Here is a 21004-nt window from a genome sequence, read left to right as displayed (position 1 = left end):
CAATCACTTCACTGGCCTATTTCTATCCTCACTTTCAGGTTATTCTTTTCAGGACAGTCAGACAGTCAGAATAGCCTAACTTTACAAGGATAAAAGCAATTTGATATAAACTCAACACCGTTTCCCATATCTTGACTTAATTCAAGTGTTGGTGCTGGCCTACCAGGAGTTCCATCGTGTACTTTTCCTCTACACAGACCCTCCATTCACTGCGCTCAGTCTCACTGACTTTTCCCAGGATGCCCATAGCAGAGATTTTGCAACTGATGCTCAACCATTCTGGAACACCCATCACGAGACAGTGCATGGTGCATTTTGGGCCTGTTTCAGGTCTCTGCTGAAATTTTAACCTAAAAGTAAATCCTTTTCTGACCATCAATATAAGATTCCATCACTCTCCTGTTATAATCCCTTTATCTTGCTCTATGTTTTCAACCTTGAATTCTGATTACTGATAGTGCTTTTTAATTTATTACCTGAATTCCCAACTGAATGGAAAATAATTGACTATACCTTCACTGGTATTTCTCTAGATTCCAGAGTCTGATCTGGGATTTAGTTGCTACACCAACAATATCCATTGAATGACCGAAAGAATGTTAGTTATGGACACTAAATTTCATTTAGAAAATAAATTGTATGCCAGCATGGATAACAATAATGCACCACAATAGGAAGCAATTAAATTGGAGATGCACTTTCTACATTTATATAAATCAAAGGTAAATAAAATCATTATAGTTTCACAAATCTCAAGTTTAATCTAGTTAAGAAAGAGAACATTTTAAAAGAATTAAAATATGACTCTCTCTTTATATTGTTTTCATACACTAGAAAGACATGTTCTTATTGCTGTAGTGATGACATATAATAAATGAGTATTTAAACAATGTTGATTGATGCAATTGAATCATTTTTTAAATAGCAACCCATTTAGACATAATATAAAGCACCTTAGTTAGCACATCATTTTCTTTTAATTTTCATTAAGAATTAAATTCTTAAGAAAAAATTTAAGATTGCCACACATTTTTTCAAACTGACACTTAGATATTAATATTTTTTGGCATTGATGGCAAATTTGTTTAAATAAATATAGAAAACTATTCATATAAAGTATATTTATAACTATATGAATATATATAAACATACATAGCATACACAATATTGATAATTCTAATACCTCAATTTACTTTGTAAATTTAATTTCACACTTATATTTTATGAGCTATTGATGTGAAATTATTTTTACTTTTTTATATTACTAAGAGAATTTATATATTTATATCCATTTGAACTGATGTCTGCAAAGCCATTTACATGTGGTTCTTTTTTTTAAGACCTCTTTAAAGAAAAATTAAGTGACATTTTTTCATTGACTTGCTGCTGAACAGAAACAGAATATAAAGCAAACAAAGCACACCAAACAATAAAGGAATGAAGCTGACAAGAATTTGACGGAAATATTTTTTATATATGTACTTTGAAAATTCAACATGAATATATAATTTTACTGAATGAGATCTTGCAGCTAAATTAATTTCAAGAAAAGGTAAAATTTATGCACAATAGTGGGGATAAAAATGACAAATAATGTATATGAAAATTGTGTTTCTTTCCATGATGATTTTCATTACCATATATATTGTTTTTTTGAAAAAATTCAGAGTTCCTGGGCAAATATGGGAAAAGTAGCCTGATTAATGGGACTGAAAGCAAAAATATATCAAGTAGGTTAAAATAATGCTAATTATTACATTTGTAGGATATACAGCATTTTGGGGTAGAGTGAATTTTGTAGAAGGAAAGGGAAAAACAAATGATATATTAAATGAGGTTTACTTTTCTACTTGTCATTTTCAGTTTTTACTCTTTCTGTTCTTTATTTACTATTGGGACTTCATCTGTCCAAAGTCTTTTCTATGTACCTTTTTTAATTTGATGACTCCTTCTTGTGTATCCTCATCTGTCACGATGTCAAACAAATTTCCCCCATCTCCTGGAACAATATTGTATTCAATTTCTGCATTTTGTCCAAAGTCAGGATCCACAGCTCTTATTCTTCCAATGGCTGATCCAATAGGAGATGATTCAGGAACTTTCAAATGGAAGATGCCTGATAAGACATATATAAGTCACATTGACAGTGGAGCTAGCATAGTATAGAGTAAAAAAAACAGCTTGAATAACAATGTCTATAGAATGAAATAAAATTTAGAACATAATGTGAAATCAAAAGTCAATTTTCCATCAAATATTATGACAAGAAGTATTCACTCTACTTTTCACTAATAAATTCTCTTCTAGAATTTTAAATGGACATTATAAATAGTAGTGTTAAAATTGCTGTGAGGATAAATACTCAACATATTAACAACATTGACATGTAAATGATTTCAAATGTGAAAGGGGATATTCATGAAATTAATTGCTACTAATACAATACAATCCAGAATACACGACATGGATAAAAAGGATAAACTGACAGAAACTTGCAGAAAGTTATGTTTCCAAACATAAATAGATAGAATATACATATAAATAATCAAATAAAGAGTCGGGCTATTTACTCAATTAGTATAAATCATGAAAGTAAAGATAACTTGTAAAATAGATATATGGATAATCAAATTCTCAATTTATATTGCATTTGTTAAGACACATTCATTAAGACACATTCTCTATAATCTACTGAAATTATGATTAGTAAAATTTTACTTGGAAGCCTACCAGGTACTTTTATACACTTTTAAAATAAAGATATAAATTTCTGTTTTTCTATTTTCTTGGTTTTTAAAAAAATTAAATAAAATGCTTATATTTTTTTACCACCAGGTGGAGCACCTATATTACCATGAATTTAAAACTGATCAGAAAAAAATGTCTTTGAAAAAATATCCCTAAATCAGGAAATATTGTAATAGCCCTCAAACTAAAAATGTATAGATTGTTTAAACAAATTTTAGAGATTTTGTATTGGATAACATGAAGAAAATATACAGTATATATTATTATAACGTGAGTTATTTTTCATTTCCCTTTTTCTCTCTTTCTTAATAACATTTAAATAGAAAAGTGATTTATCAGTGACATATCCACATGCTCAGCCTGTCCTTGTGTGATTGTGACAAAGAACCTGAGAAACACCAAGAACCTGGTATTTCTGCTCACGGTCAATGTCATGGCACATGGTGAGTGAGTAAAACATGAACGTAGGAAATATCTTGAATATTCCTGATAAAAAAAGAGAAGTACAGATCTGTTTGGAATAATGCACTCTAAATCCTCCCCAATAGGATATTTAGTTGGGAAACATATGTCTAAAATTATCAGACATAGATACAAACAGAGATTCTAGAGAGGTAGGGAGCTGTCAGGTGTAGAGGATTTCAATTTTCAGACAAGGCCAACAATGAATGGGAGGGTAGCTGTAAAAGTGGGGGGTGGAAGATTTAACTAGAATCTTGAGGAAAGCGTGGCCATCTGACTTAAAGTATGAATAATATCTCTGCTAAATTATTCTCTGACCCATTTAAATAGGAGCAACTGCAAGTTAATTATTACCTTATGGGTTAGTTCTTCATTCAAAAAGAAGCAAAAATAAAAGAGGCAAAAATCAAGTGAAATAATCTTGTCTGGCATCACCTGGTGATTATTGTTAGCGAAGCTGAAAAGGTTTACAGAACTGAGACCATCCAACATGAATTTTTCAAACTCTGAAGGTAATCTGAAGGACACAGATGAGATCAGCATGCTATATAGATGCTATATAGTTTTTTCAAGACTATAGGCTGAGATATGGGTTTTATATAAGTAAACATTTTATGAGGCCAATAACAATAAATGTACAGACAGCCATTCTTTGTATCACTCTGCCAATAGGTGGGCAGTTTTTTAAATTTTTTTTAAGTTGCCCATATGTCATATGCTTACAGTTTTATAATTATTTAATAAATTGAAGAGCAGCATTGTCAAAAGTACATGGTCAATAGCGTTTAATAACATCCCCTACCAAAATTTAGACATAATAGAATTAAAACAGTGATTCACCACTTACATCTCTTTTGTGCATAGAGGTTTTAGTATACATAAAGCACAGATGTACACAGCACTGAATTTTCTGTTCTTTATATAGCAGACATGCATTTTAGTAAGGTAGAAGACACATTCGTTAAGACCAACATTTCTCAATAAAATATTATAGTTGGTAATAAAGTCTGCAGAATATGGAACAAGTCAGAGAAACTATGCATTAGTCATGTCAGATTGTTTAGGTTCTGTTGGTTTATTTCCAATGATTTGACATTTTATCATTTTCTAGAAACTCAACAGCAATAAAAGCGGGGTCATTCAGATTATTTCAAAACTGAAGTAATCTTCAGCTGTGCCAAGGAGGGTTGGCTTATGATGTACTATGCAATTACACTGCCATCATCTTGCTGGCATCCTAATTTTGATGCATATGAAACATCTTAATGGCACTACCTGTTCAACACAGATTAAGAAATAAAACAGGTGACAAGAAATTGTTCGCAGCAGCTATAAGAATACACACTTGCATATTCATCAAATATACATGCCATGCTTAAAAATGAACCATGTTCTCATAGAGGAGAAAATTGTGCAAAGTGAAGGTGGAGTTATAGTGATCACATTCTGTAGCTACTTACAGACCTTTTTTGTTAATTAAGAAAGGTAAAAGCATTGGTTACTGAATTATAGGTTAGGTGGAAATCCTCTCGGAAACTCTGACATTTAAAATGTTACACTTTGGTGACTAGGACTAACCGTAGGTGTGTTTCAGGATGCATTTATTGATACCTAAGAACAAAAGATATATGCTATAATTACTTCCTTTTTTTGAGGACATTTATTTCAGGAAAATTTCAAGTGTTAGGAAAAATACTAAAAAAGGACTATTTAATGACTATAAATGAATATGCTGCAATTTACTCAGAAATAAATACTATAGGACCTGAATATATATATTCATTGAATGAATGAATTGTGTATTTCCACATTACCATTCTGTAATAAGAATAGAAAATAAAAAGAATATGGAATGACCAATTTCTCCAAAGGAGAACAAATTCTCCTCTGAAATGCATTTTATTTCATGGTTTTAGCTATTCAGAAACAACACTCAAGATCTTAGTGTCCAACTGCATAAAAAACTTAACTTGTACATGATAGCTAATCTGGAGGTAAGTAGAATTTAAAAAATGTTAGAAATACTGGAAGGCAATTGTAGAAATTATTTCAAATTGATAAGAAAGTCAAACAGGACTCCCTGGTGGCCTAGGGGTTAAGTCTCAACACTATCACTTCAATGGCCTGAATTTGATCCCCACCAGGGAGCTGACCCACATGGCACAGGAGACCCCCCTATCTTGTCTGTTGCTACCCTCAGCAGTGTATTTTAGCATGTCTGCCTGTTCTGCTCCCCACTCTGTCTCTGGTGAATCCTATCACCCCCATACCTCTGGCCTGTACCCCAGTTCTTCTATGCAAAAATAAATAAATCTAAAAAAAAAAGTCAACCATTTTGAGAAACCTGAACACATAGACCATTTATTTGAACTTCATAGATGTTTAAACTTTAGAAAATAATGTGCATTGCAACAACTGTTCAGTGATTGACTTCAAACATTAAATTGTCAAATAGTGATCAAGCATAAGTGATATGTGTGATTTATCATCTAATTACACAGAAATAAAATGTTGATATATAAATATTTTATTGTTTAATCTCTTAGGTAAATATTAGGCAAAATAGCATATAAAAATAAATACCAACAATGTATCTGTATGCATAAAAAGAAATTCCACCTAAACTGTGACCTGTCATCAATATGTATTAGCTCTGTGATCTTTGGCATCATTTTTGATATTTCTTTTCTTGATCTTTAAAATTGGTGTAATGATAAAATAAAAATATATCCTTTATGGTTTTAATTTTGAAAAGTCAATTTTATAATATTCATGGAACTCCATAACTGATATCTATATTGACTATTTAATTTACAAATCATTTTTTTGTAAATAATCTATATAAAGCTATATTTTCCTGTCAAAATAGTAACAGACAAAATGCCAACGTTGTGTGGAGATAAAAGAGAGAAAGTGGTAAGAGTTTCTCAAAGGTCATTTTACTTTTAACTGAAACGTTTTTTCCTATATCTTGAATATTGGAGGATTCAGAAATAAAAATATTTTGGTGGTTGAAGAACATATTATGCTGTCAATTTCTTCATAAGCCCGAAGCTATGAGGATTTTCAATAAGCCCAAATTAAGGTAATGGAAATATAGTCCATAGGAAGAACCATCCTGATAACAAAGTTGGAGTTGGCTGTATCTCATATTCTAAACACACAGGGAATGGTTTCTCAATCATGACAGAGACAGCTCCTGCTCATTCCTAGCATGAGCCTAGAAGGAACAAAATTTTGGAAATGTCAAGTATTTGGAATCTAAGCTATTGGCTAAATTACCTTACTTTTAAAAGGTTGTAACTGCCCAGATTTTAAGTAGCCATATACACATTTGAATTTTGACACAGACAATACATCCATGTTAATGGATTACATTTTTAAAACCGGCTTATTTCATTTATGCAGACAAGAACTGGGGTCTGGGCCAGAGATGCGGGGCATGAGAGGATTCACCAGAGACAGAGTGGGGAGCAGAACAGGAAGATCTACTGAAATACACTGCTGAGGGGAGCAGTGGGGGAGACAGGAGAGGTCTGCTGCGCCATATGGATCAGATCCCTGGCCAGGGAACAAACTCTTGCCGCTGTGGCTGGTGATAGCTTAATAGTGCTGAGACTTTAACCCCTGTGCCACCAGGGAGGCCCAAATAATAGATTGCATTTTAGAAATTATATTTAATGATAGCAGCATTTCTGTTTTCCCTCACCATTAGAAACTCATTGCTCTAAACTTTCTAGATCAGAGAAGTCATACTTAACACAAAAATTTAGAGTTAAGTATTATCCTTTCCAAATTTGTTTGAATAGCAGAATAACTGTTATAATTCAAATTATCGATACCTGATTCCACTGTGGTTTTTAGTAGCCTCCCCTATGAAACAATGAAAGAAACTGCAAAAGGACTCTTTATCCTCATGGCATTTGTAGACTAATGAGGAGCTTAGACATTAAACAATCACACAGTAAGACTGCAAATGACACCAGTACTATAAAGGAAAGTAAAGCAATAGTACTCATTTTTCTGACATTTAAGCTGAGAATCTGAGTTAATTAGGAGATGTCGAGGCTATGAGGTCAGGTGGCACAAAACACCCCAAACAGAAGTAATCAGTTAACCAAGCCAATGTGATCATAGTCCTTTGCCTTCCCATTTGGTTTGTTCTATCACTTCCACTCAGACCTATCAACTGGAATATTAGATATTGACGTGACAGTATCAATAAAATAAACATAAGCTTAGGATAAATTTAAATAACTTCAACATGGATTAGTGCCAGGACATTAATCTGTCAACATCTTGCAATCCAGTATTATTTTCCTGTCTTCTTTCTTCATCCACCAGGAATATAAGCTTTATTGTTTCAACATTATATTAACCTATGACCGGTCTATTCTGCCTATGTCCATTGTTACTAAAATCTGGTAAAATCCAGCCCTACATGATAGTGATTATGCACCTTCTCAAAGGACGAGGTGAGAGTGAGTAGGAGAACTAGAAGAGCAGCTTTTGATCACTAACTTCAAATGCACCTTCAAGATTGGTTGCAAAGCATACAAATTTACAAAGGTAATATTACCATTCTGTGTGACTTCTATTTTAAACTGATCTACTCTCCATAAACCTCTGCTTTGCTGTTTTTACTACTTGCATTCTCGGTTGGTGACCTTGTCTCCTATTGCACAGAGAAAAGAAAATCAGATCACATACGAGAGAACTCAGCTTCCTGAAACTTCAAACAATCCCACATCATATCACAGTTCGTTTGAAAAAGCACAGCATGCAAAATATAATAAAGCATGTTATTTTTTCTTCACCCCACGCTGCTCATTTAGACTTTTAGTGAATATGTTTTATTTTTTTGTGGCATGAAAACTATAGTGAGCTAAAGATGTTTCTACTCACCTTTAAATAATAGGTAGTCCTACCTTCACTTTAATTCCTAAAATTGGAGATTTTTTGCAAATTACTAAAATTAAAGATTTCCCCACTCTAGATTTGGAAATTAGAAATTTCTAATATATCATATTTATTAGTGCTTCAGACCTTTGCAAAATTAAGACTTCTGTCTGCCACCCTGACTCCAAACCAACCAGGCCAGCAGCAGATGGGCTATGGCTGGCTTGGCAGGACTTCCTGGCTGATCATTCACTCACCAGCTCTTCAGTCACCATGGGAGCAAGAAAGCAAGGGGCTCTTGATGGTTTTTAAAACCGACTTTCCCATTGGCACTTCTGGAAGCTGCTGGATACATCCAATACGAAGCATGTGCAAAGGCATCACCCTGCTTTGAGGTACCATTCCACCAGTCTCTGAGTCTACACACTATCCATTCCACACACTGATTCTCATTTGATGGAAAATCTTTGGCAAGGGGCCCTCCCTGGTGGCACAAGGGGTTAAGTCAAGCTACTGGCAGCCACTGCAGCACGAGTTCAATCCCCAGCCAGGGAGTTGACCCACACAGCACAGCAGACCTCTCCTGTCTCACCCGCTGCTCCCCTCGGCAGTGTGGTTCAGTCAATCAGCCTGTTCTGTTCCCCACTCTGTCTCTGGTGTATCCTCTCACCCCCCACACCTCTGGCTTATACCCCAGATCTTATATGCATAAATAATCTTAAAAAAAAAATCTTTAGAAGAACGTACAGGGACTGGATTGGTTTTCCCTTCTGCTTACACAATTTTAACCCCTCATTTTGTCATGTTATTATTTTTCCACAAAAACCCTATCCTCTGTTTCTCCTAGGATACTTCATCTTTCATAAACACAACACAGGCATCCGTCTATGGGTTTCCTCCTGTGTCTAGGAAATCCACTGGACTTTGTTATTGGTCCCTGTTGCAGGGAAGACTTCCCTAGCCACACCTGAGAGGCAAGGGGCAGCACCTTCCCTTGCTGTTATAGATGGGGATTCTGCATGACAGTCTCCAAGAAATATTTCCACATGAAATTCTCCCTCTACTCACATGTTATAGAATGTATTTTTTTTTCTAGGACACAGTTGAACTGCTGAGATTGAAGGATTTAAGAATATTAAGTGCATTCTGACATTTCTATTGTGAATTCTCAATTTTGCTCTGGGACTACACTATACTGGTTCGTATCCACTGTGTCTTAATGTGCAGCGGAAACTTCAGTATTGACCTACTGTTATATCTGGAAGCTTCTTTCCCTTCTCTCCTTTCACCTGAGGTCTCCTGGTTCCTCATAACAAGCTTCAAACATTTATAAATATCATACAATTTATTAGAGGTTATTTTCTCTACATCAATACTTCTAAATTGATACTATTTCCGAGAAGACACAATCTGCTTATATTTGGTTATTTATAAAAAATTTCCAGTCCCAAAATATTATTCCAGCAACTCCCTTATTTTTTTTCCAACAGAATTTCCCAAAGATAGTCACTGCTACCCATTTATACTGAACAATCACTCCATTACAAGTTTTATTCTCCCTTAAAAACAGGACCCATCACGCTCTTAAGGTTCTCTGAAATTACCACAGCATCCATGTCACTAATGCAGGGACAATTTCTCAACAGTATTCAACACTTTTGGCTATTCCTTCTTTCCAGAAGCCCATTTCTCCTTAACATCTGTGAGCCAATACAATTCTGGACTTTGCCCACCTCACAGACCACACAGGAGATTCTAATTTTATCGTCCTGGATTTAGACCTGAACAATAGGATTGATTAAATTCCCTCCTCTTCTTCCTTGCAATCATAGTCAAGAACCATAGTTTCACACTCCCTGAACCAGGCTCTTCTTGTCCTAATTTTTTCAACTATCACCTTGACTTCATTGACTGCCCTTAGCATAAGCATTCTTTATATTTTAACTTCACTCTATTTACATATTTTTAATTTCACTAGCGCTTGGCAAAATTTTACCTTATTCCAAAACATCACTGGTATATCTGTTAGGGGTAAAATGATGTCCTAAAGCTAATTCCATACAGGCTTTGTGGACTCCACCCCCACCCCAGGCCAAAGCCAAAGACACTGGGAACTCCAAATCCCATCCCCACCAAAGGGAAGGTGGCTGGGACCTGAGGGTGGGGTTCAGCAGCCAGGTTGATATAAGGCAGACACGTGGGCTTTGGAGGGGTCCCCCATTTTGGCTCCCCGCCAGCTCACAGTGCCCTGCCAGCTCTGAGAGTGACTTTGGGTTTCCAGATTGGCGGATCGGGTAGGACGCATTAAAGACTTTATTTCCCTATTTTCTCCCTGAGTTGTACATTTTCCTTATTTCCTTTTCCCTTGTAAATAAACCTTTCATGAACCTTTTGTGTGTGCCTGTAGTGGAGTATTCATAAGTCCCTTGTAAGCGCGCGGGTGAGGACCCGCAGCCAGGCAACCCGTTCAATATCGGGGCTGCCCTATAACATATCCTCAAGGCATTTCAACTTTGGCCTATTTACTCGAGCCTGCATTTTTTTTTTTTAAAGATTTATTTATTTTTATTTATTTATTTATACAAGCACTGGGTACAGTCAGAAGCGCGGGAGGGTGAGAGAATTCACCAGAGCCAGAGCAGGGAGCAGAGCAGGCTGAAGGACTGAAGTACACTGCTGAGGGGAGCAGTGGGCGGCAGGAGAGGTCTGCGCGCCATGTGGGACCCTCCTCCGGTGGCCGGGGAGCAGCCGGGGATCAAACCGGCGCTGCAGAGGCTGCAGGCAGTTTCGCAACCCAGCGCTCAACCGCTGCGCCACCGGGGAGGCCCTCGAGCCTGCATTTATAGACTTGAGATGCACCTAGAAAAAGGCATCTCCTAATATTCACTGTGTCAGCAAACAGCGTTGCCATCTCTCCAGCTCAACAAATGGGAATCCCCTTTTCTGTAGCAAATTCATTAGTATGGTTGGTATTTTTACCTCCTAAAATCACTTAAATATATCTATGTTTTGCTATTTTGTTTGTATGTTTCACTGCAAACTTTTTTTTCCTGTTGAGCTGCAAGGGCAGAGGTGGCCATTTTATTATTTTATTTTTTAAAGATCTATTTACGCATACAAGAACATTTCTAGGCCAGAGGTGTGGGGATGAGAGGATTTACCAGAGACAGAGTGGGGAGCAGAACCAGGCAGATCAACTGAAATACACTGCTGAGGGGAGCAGCAAGTGAGACAGGAGAGGGCTGCTGTGTCATGTGAGTTAGCTGCCTGGCCGGGGATAGAACTCCTGTGGCAGTGGCTGAGGCTAGCCCCACAGTGCTGAGACTTAACCCCTTGAGCCACCAGGGAGTCCTCGGCCATTTTATTCTTCTCAGAATCTCCACTCCTTCTGTCAAGGAGATCTGTCTTGCAAGGGAATGTATGAACTTGCAGAAAATCTGAGTGTCAGTATGAAGGAAAGGAAGAACTTTTAAAATAGCGATTACCCTTTAAGTTGAATAGACATAAGGTTGTTACTATTACTATGACTGCTTCCCCTGGCAATAATTTGTATAGTGCTTTCTATTTCCCGGGTGCTGTCCTAAACATTTTCCATTATTAGCTAATTTTATCTTCACTTTAAAATTAGTAGATAAAAATTATTATTAAAACTCCCAATCAGTGATGTCTTAGTAAATATTTAATAATCAGATTATACTGAGGAAGGGAAATAGATGTGGGCCTTGATTTTTAAGTTTATTTCAATTTCTGTGATATGAAGTTCCCCTCATGGGTGATTTCAAGTCAATGTGATAGCATTCAACACAGAGCTGGGAGGAGATGTGGACTCTTGGATGAAATAGTTGTGTAGAGTCAGCTCAAGCACACTAATCTCTCAGCTTTCAATAAGGAAATCAGGGAAATAGGATTAGTCACTCATAGGCAGTGAGGGGAAACAAATCAAGTGGCATTTCTGATCTAAACTGCAATTTCTCTTTTGATCTGCCATCTCTCTTCCTGTGGTTTTCTTACCTGAATGCCATTAGTAGATACAGAGTATTGGGTAAACAAATAAACTTCTTAAAATGCAAACATTTCAAAATTCTTAATTTTAACTACACTAAATTAAGGGTTGATTGAGTGGTTTGGGTAGGGTTGGAGAATATTCCTCTTTTCATTGCTCAGAGAACAAATCAGTAAAGAAAGAAAAGAGGATTAGGACATGTAAAAGGGTTCTGGGAAGAGGATGTAGCTAGAAAGATAAAATAACTTCTCTTGTACCCAAGAAAGGAAAGAAAAGTTATGACATCTCTTTCTGTTTTTCCAATTCCATCTTCCTTATTACATGGGCCATCTTTCAAGCACAAAGTTAGAACTTTAATACTATTGTCCCACTCATTTGTAGATTCTATTAACACATATCTATATTTTTTATAAAACAAATTGCTTTTTATAATTTTTCCCAATAAATTGCATTGGAAATTCCAACAACATCACTCTTCAAATGAACTGTGAAATACAATCCACTTATATTACTTAATGACTGCCAAAATAAAGTGTTTCTGCTTCTCAAAAATATGTATTTTTTAATACATATGATTTATATAACCACTATGCCCATTACCCGTTATATAATAGTAAGGATGATGGAAATCTTGGCAAGAGTTCACAGCATTTCAAATACATCAATGACTTTCTATTGTTCATCCATTTTATGGAGCGATGTTCCCTTAAAACCGCCATTAAATATGTAAGCCTTTCTTTTGTCTCTATGTGATATCAGGTCTATCTTTCAAAATACAGTGATAATCAAAGTAACATTCCCCAGCAATTTCACAAAAAAATAACCACACTAGGTTTTACTACAAATTATAAATAAATATAACATAAATTAAGTTCCTAAAAAATGCATGGGATTCAAATTCACTGGTGAATATTTATTTACCCAACTGTTTGATTTTTCACAAATTTTTTTGAAACAGACTAATTTCAAAAATTAAAATTTGCTAAGTTTCCTCACTCATAATCTTTTAGCTTCTTTTAGCCAAAACTATTTCATTCAACAGCACCCATACATTGATCTGAAAATTCTGTTTCTGAATACCCATCATATACCCATACATCACGAATGGACACATGATTTAAATCTTCTGCCTTTGCCTCCATTTTATTACTCGAATATTCCATAATTCTTCCCTCATTTGTTACTTCTGCTCAAAATATTTCACTTGCCTATTACTCCTCAACTCTGCATATAAATTCTATTTGTCACTCTTTCAAGGACAATTAAAATGGTTTTTGATTTTTTTTTTTATATTTTCATTGTTTCATAATTCTTGAAATAGTACATCATATTTTTGAAATGGTCTAAATATGTTGGGACATGTTTGCACTCTAGCTCTTTAACTTATTCAATTATTTATTTATTATTTTTACATAATAAAACTAGGGTGTAGGCCAGAGGTGCTCAGACTGTGGTAGAATTAGCATTAAAACTTAACCCCTATGTCATCAGAGAGTCCCCCAGACTAGCTAACTCTTATGACAATTTTCAGATTTCACATTATTTTCTCCAAAATTCTCTCAGACATAATCTGTAATGATTAAGGTACCTTCTAAGTCATTTAAATATCACTGTGTGCAAAACTTTCTTATTTAATCAAGTAGTATAACTTTCTATTAACATAACAATTTCCCCTTTTACACAGGTTAACTTGAGGGAAAAGATTAAATGTTTATATCCCCATTATACAGTTTAACATTTTGATACAGCTTTTATTGCATTTACATCAATAAAACCAGAAATCAATGAAATGCTGTTATTCAATGATATTTTTTATTGTGCCTGATATTTGCGAATAAAATGTTTCTGATGTACAAAATGTTTTGTTTCCCTGGTTTTCAGTATTGTCTGTATGCTGTTGAACTCTCATAAAAAAAAAAATTAGAAGTATAATTTTATTGTCTGTATAAATGCTAGAGCTATTACTTAGGCAGATATGAAATAGAGAAATTTAAACCAAGTGAAATAAAAGTAAATTTAAAATGCCTACAAACCTGATTATAAATTGCCACTGCAGTCAGAAATTTATGTATTAAAGATTTGATGTGGTTATATTTAAGATTCTCTTTATATCTCTTTTGATTCTCATTCCTGGATTTTCCTATAGCAATATTTAAGGAGAGTTATGTCTTCTTAAATCTGATTAATTTTATTCAGGCCTTAGACCTCATTCATCACTTCTGTATTTATGTTTCTCAGTAATGTTTTTTGACTCTGACTTCACTTCGAGGGTCCCTGTATTTTCAAACATTTCCTGTTCATCTACACTCATATTTCAGCATATCAACTGAGAAACCATCTTTCAACCTAAATCATTCTTCCCATGCGCTTTATCACAGTTATCCTCTAAATGCAGTAGATCACAAAGTCCTTTCCATTCTGTTACTGACACATCTCTCAATTCTGCTTCTACTTATCTAGTCCAAAAAAATTCCCTGGCTTTTTGCCACATCTACTCTCTGCTCCAAACTTTACTGAGTTAGCAAAGTTATTTTTCTGGCATATTGACATATGATATTGACCCTTCACTCAAGCGCACAAACATATGCAAATATATGCTTATGTTTGTGGCCAACCGCCTCCTTTTAATGTCAAAATCTGATTGTACAGTTCTTCTCAAATGTTCTTCATGAGTATTTTCCAGTAATCCCTATCAGATCACATTTCCATATTATATTTATGCCAATAATTATTCTCATCATATTCCTACTTGGGAATTGTATCATGGTGATATTTATATACCCAGATATTTGTCTTAGAGTGCATTGTTGTCTGAGAAAAGCGAGGATGTATTATTCAATTCTTACCTCTTAAGAATCAAGAACTAGTGTCAATAAATATATATGTGATTATATAAAAGTTGCAGGCATTTTTGACTATTAACATGATTTTCTCAGATGGCAAAGATAATAAAGTTTACCAAAAACTAGGGAAATGATACTCAGAGTGCAGATACTTTACACTAGGTAACATTTTTAAAATAGTATTATTTTGATGCAGATGCCTTAATACCAGTACTATAAAATCCTTTATGATAAGGTTTGTGGAGATCACTAGATACACTGGGAATCAACTAAGTGTAATTGACAAATGTAGTATGCAGTCTTACTAATACTATTTTGAAAACGAAGAAAATGAAGATTTCATATGAAAAGGGACTACTTTTTTACTTGTCCATAAGTAAAGAGTTTTAATGGTAATAATTTGGTGACTTTCAAGGAAATGGAGGCTTCATGGATTCACTTAATCCTCTGCATTTTATTCAGGAGAAAGTGAATCAGAATGTTATAATTTAAATAAACACAGTCATTGTAAGTGAGCAGGGTAATGATAATGTTAGTTTGGTGATAGAAATACCAGAATGTGCTTCACAAATGATTCTATGGAGTTATAAATCATGGCATTTATTTCCTATGTGCATAAGAATACAATCAGTTCTAAGATTTTAACTTTTTTTTTGGTGGTAAGACCAGTTTTGAATGCAGAAATGAGCTTTTTTTTTAAATTAAGTTTGTGTTTGAGCCTATATTAATTCAGAATTCTGACAAAGCAGAAGCAACAGGTAAGGGAATATTATAAGAAGGACATGTGGCATCTTGATTTGAAAGATATGAAGAGATACGGTGATAAGGTTGGGCAGAGGCAGGGAGGGAAACCTGGAATGGAATAGAAGAGAAAAAAATAAACACCTTTTCTGTGAGAGACTCTATGATTTTACTTAAAATCCTCCCAGAAGCACTGTATAGTACGATAACTATATAATGGATTACCCCAATAAAGTTACTTTTAAGGGCAAAAGCAATCCCTATTAGTAATTTATTTGAGACCAGTTGTAAACTGGAAATGTCTCAGTTAAAAAATATGGTCACCCTATTTATTATGGTAATTTGGCGATGATAAAGTATAAATGGAGTGGGAGAGCTCAGCTGGCTTATTCAGGCCCTAGTGAGTAAATCATAGAGTGCTCTGTTCTACAAAAAAATGTTACAAATATAAACAAACTCACAGAGACTTTAAGAGAGTGTCTTTTCCAGGGTGAGTAGTAGAAGAGTGGATTGATGTCACTCACATTTAAAGGGCCCTGCTCCTACATAATGGCTGAATTTCAGTGTTAGAAGCAGTTGTCCATATTTTCATAAAAACGAGTATCTGAAATCACAGCTTTAATGCGGTATCCAATGATGACCTGCTACATCACACAGGTAACTACAAAATATCTGGCAACATCTTTTACTTCAGTTTTCTCTTTCAACATTATATAAATAGGAAACACTCATAAGGATTAAAAAGTTAATTTTAATGGTAAAATAAATACACATGCAATATGTTAGCTGTTCTCACTAGCATCATCATATTCTATAAGTGCCAAGTGGGGAAAATCTTGAAACTGGCTAAAGCCATTCTAGCAGGTAAATAGAAAAGCAGACTGTGGTCTTGTGAACTTAAGGAGCTGATAAGTGAAAGGTATGTGGCCATTGCTTTCAAAGATCTAGAGTTTTAATTATAACTTAAGTCAGCTGAGTTTTGCTGCTGGTATCTATTTGTTCTGACTAGAAGGAACTTGTTGTTACAAGAGCCATTCTTCTCCTGTTGTCGCCAGAAGGCCTGAAGGTGGAAAGTAGAGAATAGTTTCATGTGTTGACTTGCTAGTCTGCTTTGGAACCTAAGTTTTCTTGTATCAGAGGTCAAGTCTCACAACTGAAGTAAGGGTTATATAATGCCAGAATATTCAAGCCACCTCTTCAAGACTTTAATAAAATGCCACGTAAGGTGAGTTGGCCAGATGAATATTGACAAGTATTTTCAATACTTATTGAATCTACAGCCATTAGACATTGTTATAAATGTTGACAATATTAGGGCCTCCCCGGTGGCGCAGCGGTTGAGCGCTGGGTTGCGAAGCTGCCTGCAGCCTCGGCAGCACCAGTTCGATCCCCGGCTGCTCCCCGGCCCCCGGAGGAGGGTCCCACATGGCGCGCAGACCTCTCCTGCCGCCCGCTGCTCCCCTCAGCAGTGTACTTCGGTCCTTCTGCCTGCTCCGCTCCCTGCTCTGGCTCTGGTGAATTCTCTCACCCTCCCGCGCTTCTGACTGTACCCAGTGCTTGTATAAATAAATAAATCTTAAAAAAAAAAAAATGTTGACAATATTAGTAATATTAGAGACGATATCTTAATATTACTTCAAATTTAAACTTTATGTAATCTTGTTCAAGAAAATAATTTAAAAGTAGCTCAGTGTAGGGTAAGGACAAATGTCAGGCTTTTCTGCCCTCCCACCATCAGGATAGATGATGGATCCTTGCGGTCCTGAATGCATGCCTGATGGGCACCTGGAATAGGGTGTGGGCATAGGTAGATGGGATTCACCTGGGCTAAGACTGTGCTTTTAAGGGTGGCGTCACGGGAACACCAGCAGCAGCAGCAGAAACCAAGCAGAAGCTGAGAGAAGGCTGGAGAGCCCAGAGTAAAGCCCTGCCTGGACCCCCAGCACCCCTGCCTGCCATGTACCTGGTAATCCCAATAAAAACCTGCAAAACCACTGAGGCCTCTGACTCCTCCTTTACCCGGTCTGCATGGGATCAGAAAACCTGCACTGGTTCATTCCTGACCCTTACACTCAGATTTCATTAAGACAAGTGAATGGCGTAGCTCAGAGGCTGTTATTCTGAGAACTTGCTTACTGGGTGGAGAGAGTCACTGGGCTGCAACCTTTTGCTATTGGCCACATGTGGCCCAGGACCAAATAAGACATCAAAAGTGTCAGCATCATTTGGGCTGTTTCCAAAGCTTAGCTATTGTAAACAGTGCTGCTATAAACATAGGGGTGCAGGTGCTCTTTGGAATTGATGTTTGTGTCCTTTGGGTAAATACCTAGGCGTGGAATTGCTGGATCATATGGAAGCTCTATGTTTAGTAGGTCCAGAAATCTCCACATGATGATTGGATCAAGAAGATGTGGTACATATATACCATGGAATATTACTCAGCATTCAAAAAAAGATAAACACATGCAATTTGCAGCAACATGGATGGCGCTGGAAGGGATCATGCTCAGCGAAATAAGCCAGAAAGAAAAAGAAAAATACCGGATGGTTTCACTCATAGCAGGAATCTAGAAAACTTAAATAAGGGACCAGGAAAAAGAATAACTATAAGAAAGTGAAAATCAAAATCAACAAAAAACTATGAACCAGAGACACTTTTTTGGGGGTGGGGGGCGGGAGGGGAGGGATTGGGGTCAGAATGGGGGGTTGCAATTGTATGGGGAATATAAAAATAACATTTATTATTAAAAAAATAAATAAAAGTAATAATCCAAAAAAAAAGTGTCAGCATCAGTAAAAAAAATAAAAAATCATAGTTGTGTGATACAGTGATGTTGATAACAATGAGAAGTGGTTTAAAAATTCTAATTGTCTTTCAGTCGGTTACATTTATGTCTGTGCATTCTAGTGAAAGTCACCATTCCCTCCTCACTGGAGGACAGAGATTTCTACTGAGCCTACATACAAAATGGATTCAGTTCAGTGTTAGCCTTGGAGCATCAATATCTGAGATCTCTGGAAGATTTCTAAGCAAGATATATGATTATACACGAATGGTAAATTGTAAAAAAAATTAAATATTTAGTTTAAAACGAATAAATTGATTTTCAACCATGCACTTCTGAAACTTATGACATAATGCAATATTAACTCCATTGTAAAAATCAGAAAAAATAGATGAAAGAATTTTAATCTTCAGTCTCCATCTAAATATATGTGAAGGAGATTTTGCATGAATAAAAAAATTCTCAGGAGATGCAAAATAATTAACTCATTATCTCTATGTAATGAATAATGAGTGTTTTCAGAGAATCAACATTTGCTGCTGCTTCTTTGCAGTAAACCAGTGATTTCTAACGTCAGAATCTATATCAGAATCTAGCAGAACACTTATTTCAATGTCATATTTCTGGGTACCACCTATGTAATTTCAAAGAAAACTTCCATCACAGGGACACAGAACTCCCAGGAATTCTTGAGACAAATACAATTTCAAAATCATTGGGGGAAATGCTGTAAATGATCCCAGCATATCTTTCACATGCCTTGTTTCCAGAAAATGACTATTATTTAATCAAGGTAGACAAAATACTCAGTTAGGAATTAAAATAGAAGAAGTGTTTATTTCACTTAGGAGAAAGCTAGTTTTATACCTTGGATTATTTCACTTAGTAGAAAGCTAGTTTTATATCTTGGATTGCTTTTCCTGAATGGAGACAGAAAAGGTGATGTCATTATTATCATCTATATGAAATATAAATAACATCTGGACAAAAACTGTGCAATTTTATTAATCTCTTGTATTTATGATTTTTATGCTTAAAATTTTTCCCACAAAATGAAGAGTGAATGTAATTGATAAACATGTATGTAATTATCATATATCATGCATACCTATAATAGCACAGATCTGTTGTCTTTTTATCTTATTCATATATTTTTAAAGATTTCATTTATTGATTTTTACATAGAAGAACTGGGGTGTAGACCAGAGATGGGGGGGTGGGAGGATTTACCAGAGACAGACTGGGGAGCAAAATAGGTGGATCTACTAAAATACATTGCAGAGGGGAACAGTGGGCGGACAGAAGAGGTCTGCTGCACCATGTGAGTCAGCTCCCTGGCCAGGGAGGGAACTCTGGCCAGAGTTGTGGGTCATCATGGCAGTAGCACTGAGACTTAATTAACCTTAACCCCAGGCCAACAGGGAGGCCCCCGTTTATTCATAACTTTGGGAGGCATTGACCTAAAAGGTTATATATTAATATTATATTTATATATCATCTAGGTTAAAATATGGATAGCACATAAAATACTACTTCTGAAAATTGCATTTTCTCCCTACTTTAGAGACATTTGTAAAAGAAATCAGTCCCTAAAAGCCATAGGCTCGGTATAAGTATCAAAAAAATGCTAGGAACGTGTTACACATTTACACTCACTTAAATATTAGTTGAACTTCAATTTTAGGAATTAAAATGTACACAAAAGTTGATGCTAAATCAGTATCAGCACTAAATTTGAAAAGCAAAAACATGAATTTGTCAACACATTAACACATTATTGATTTTTTATAATACTATTAAAAACTTCCACCTGCTTCCAATTAAGGACAGTCTTAACTTGCTTTTGTTCAACTTGCAACCCAAATTCCCCACACTCCCCTCCTCACGTCAAACACCTGAAAGAAGGTGAAATAATAATCCTTATCTTAACAGTAGTAAATTTCACGTAAGACCCCTCTTTTGTCCATACTCTTTCCGGCATTTGTTACAGAGCAATTCCTGCCATTTCCGTTTTTAGTTCCTTTATAAAGTAACAGATTGGAGCCAGTGATAAGCATGGAAAGTCAGCCTTGCCGTTTCTCACAAAAACATCATTAGAAACACGCAGGAGGTGTTATCAGTTATTTGCTCTATACCTACAGGTAGGAGCAGGCAAGCAGCCAGGATCCGCAGATAAACTGGGAGGTAGGACTCCTGTGTAATGCTTTCCCTGTAGGAACAGAGACTGTGAAAATCACTGAAGTGTCCTCAGCATATTTACATATTCTGGCCTCTCCTAGGTAGCAGATTGTCTCCTCTGTACTCAGATGCCAGGACATATTTTATCCTATGATATTATATAAGTTTATATATTATATGTATAACATATGAATACATATTTATATAAATACATAACTATATTATATATATATCTTGACTTGGATGAAGATTTCAAAGGTCCTTTCACTCACTTCCCTGTATGTGCTTAGCAAAGCTGTTCTGATAACACCTTAAAGCAAAATAAAAATATAATGTGTCACAAA

General features: G+C 35.6%; 1 protein-coding gene across 5 annotated transcripts in view; it reads right to left on the bottom strand.

Annotated features, from left to right (window-relative positions):
- Positions 1–21004, bottom strand: part of CDH12 (cadherin 12) — a 783460-nt gene that overhangs the window by 43871 nt on the left and 718585 nt on the right. For all 5 annotated transcript variants that reach the window (XM_054687850.1, XM_054687851.1, XM_054687853.1 and 2 more), the window contains one exon: positions 1929–2116. In XM_054687850.1, the coding sequence (XP_054543825.1) occupies positions 1929–2116 (188 nt within the window). The remainder of the gene's footprint in view (positions 1–1928; positions 2117–21004) is intronic.

Source organism: Talpa occidentalis, unplaced genomic scaffold (assembly GCF_014898055.3).
Source record: "Talpa occidentalis isolate TD23 unplaced genomic scaffold, MPIMG_talOcc4v2.1 talOcc4.6, whole genome shotgun sequence".
NCBI lineage: Eukaryota > Metazoa > Chordata > Mammalia > Eulipotyphla > Talpidae > Talpa > Talpa occidentalis.
Note: the sequence above shows the minus strand (reverse complement) of the source record. Positions and strands in the feature narration are given on the sequence as shown.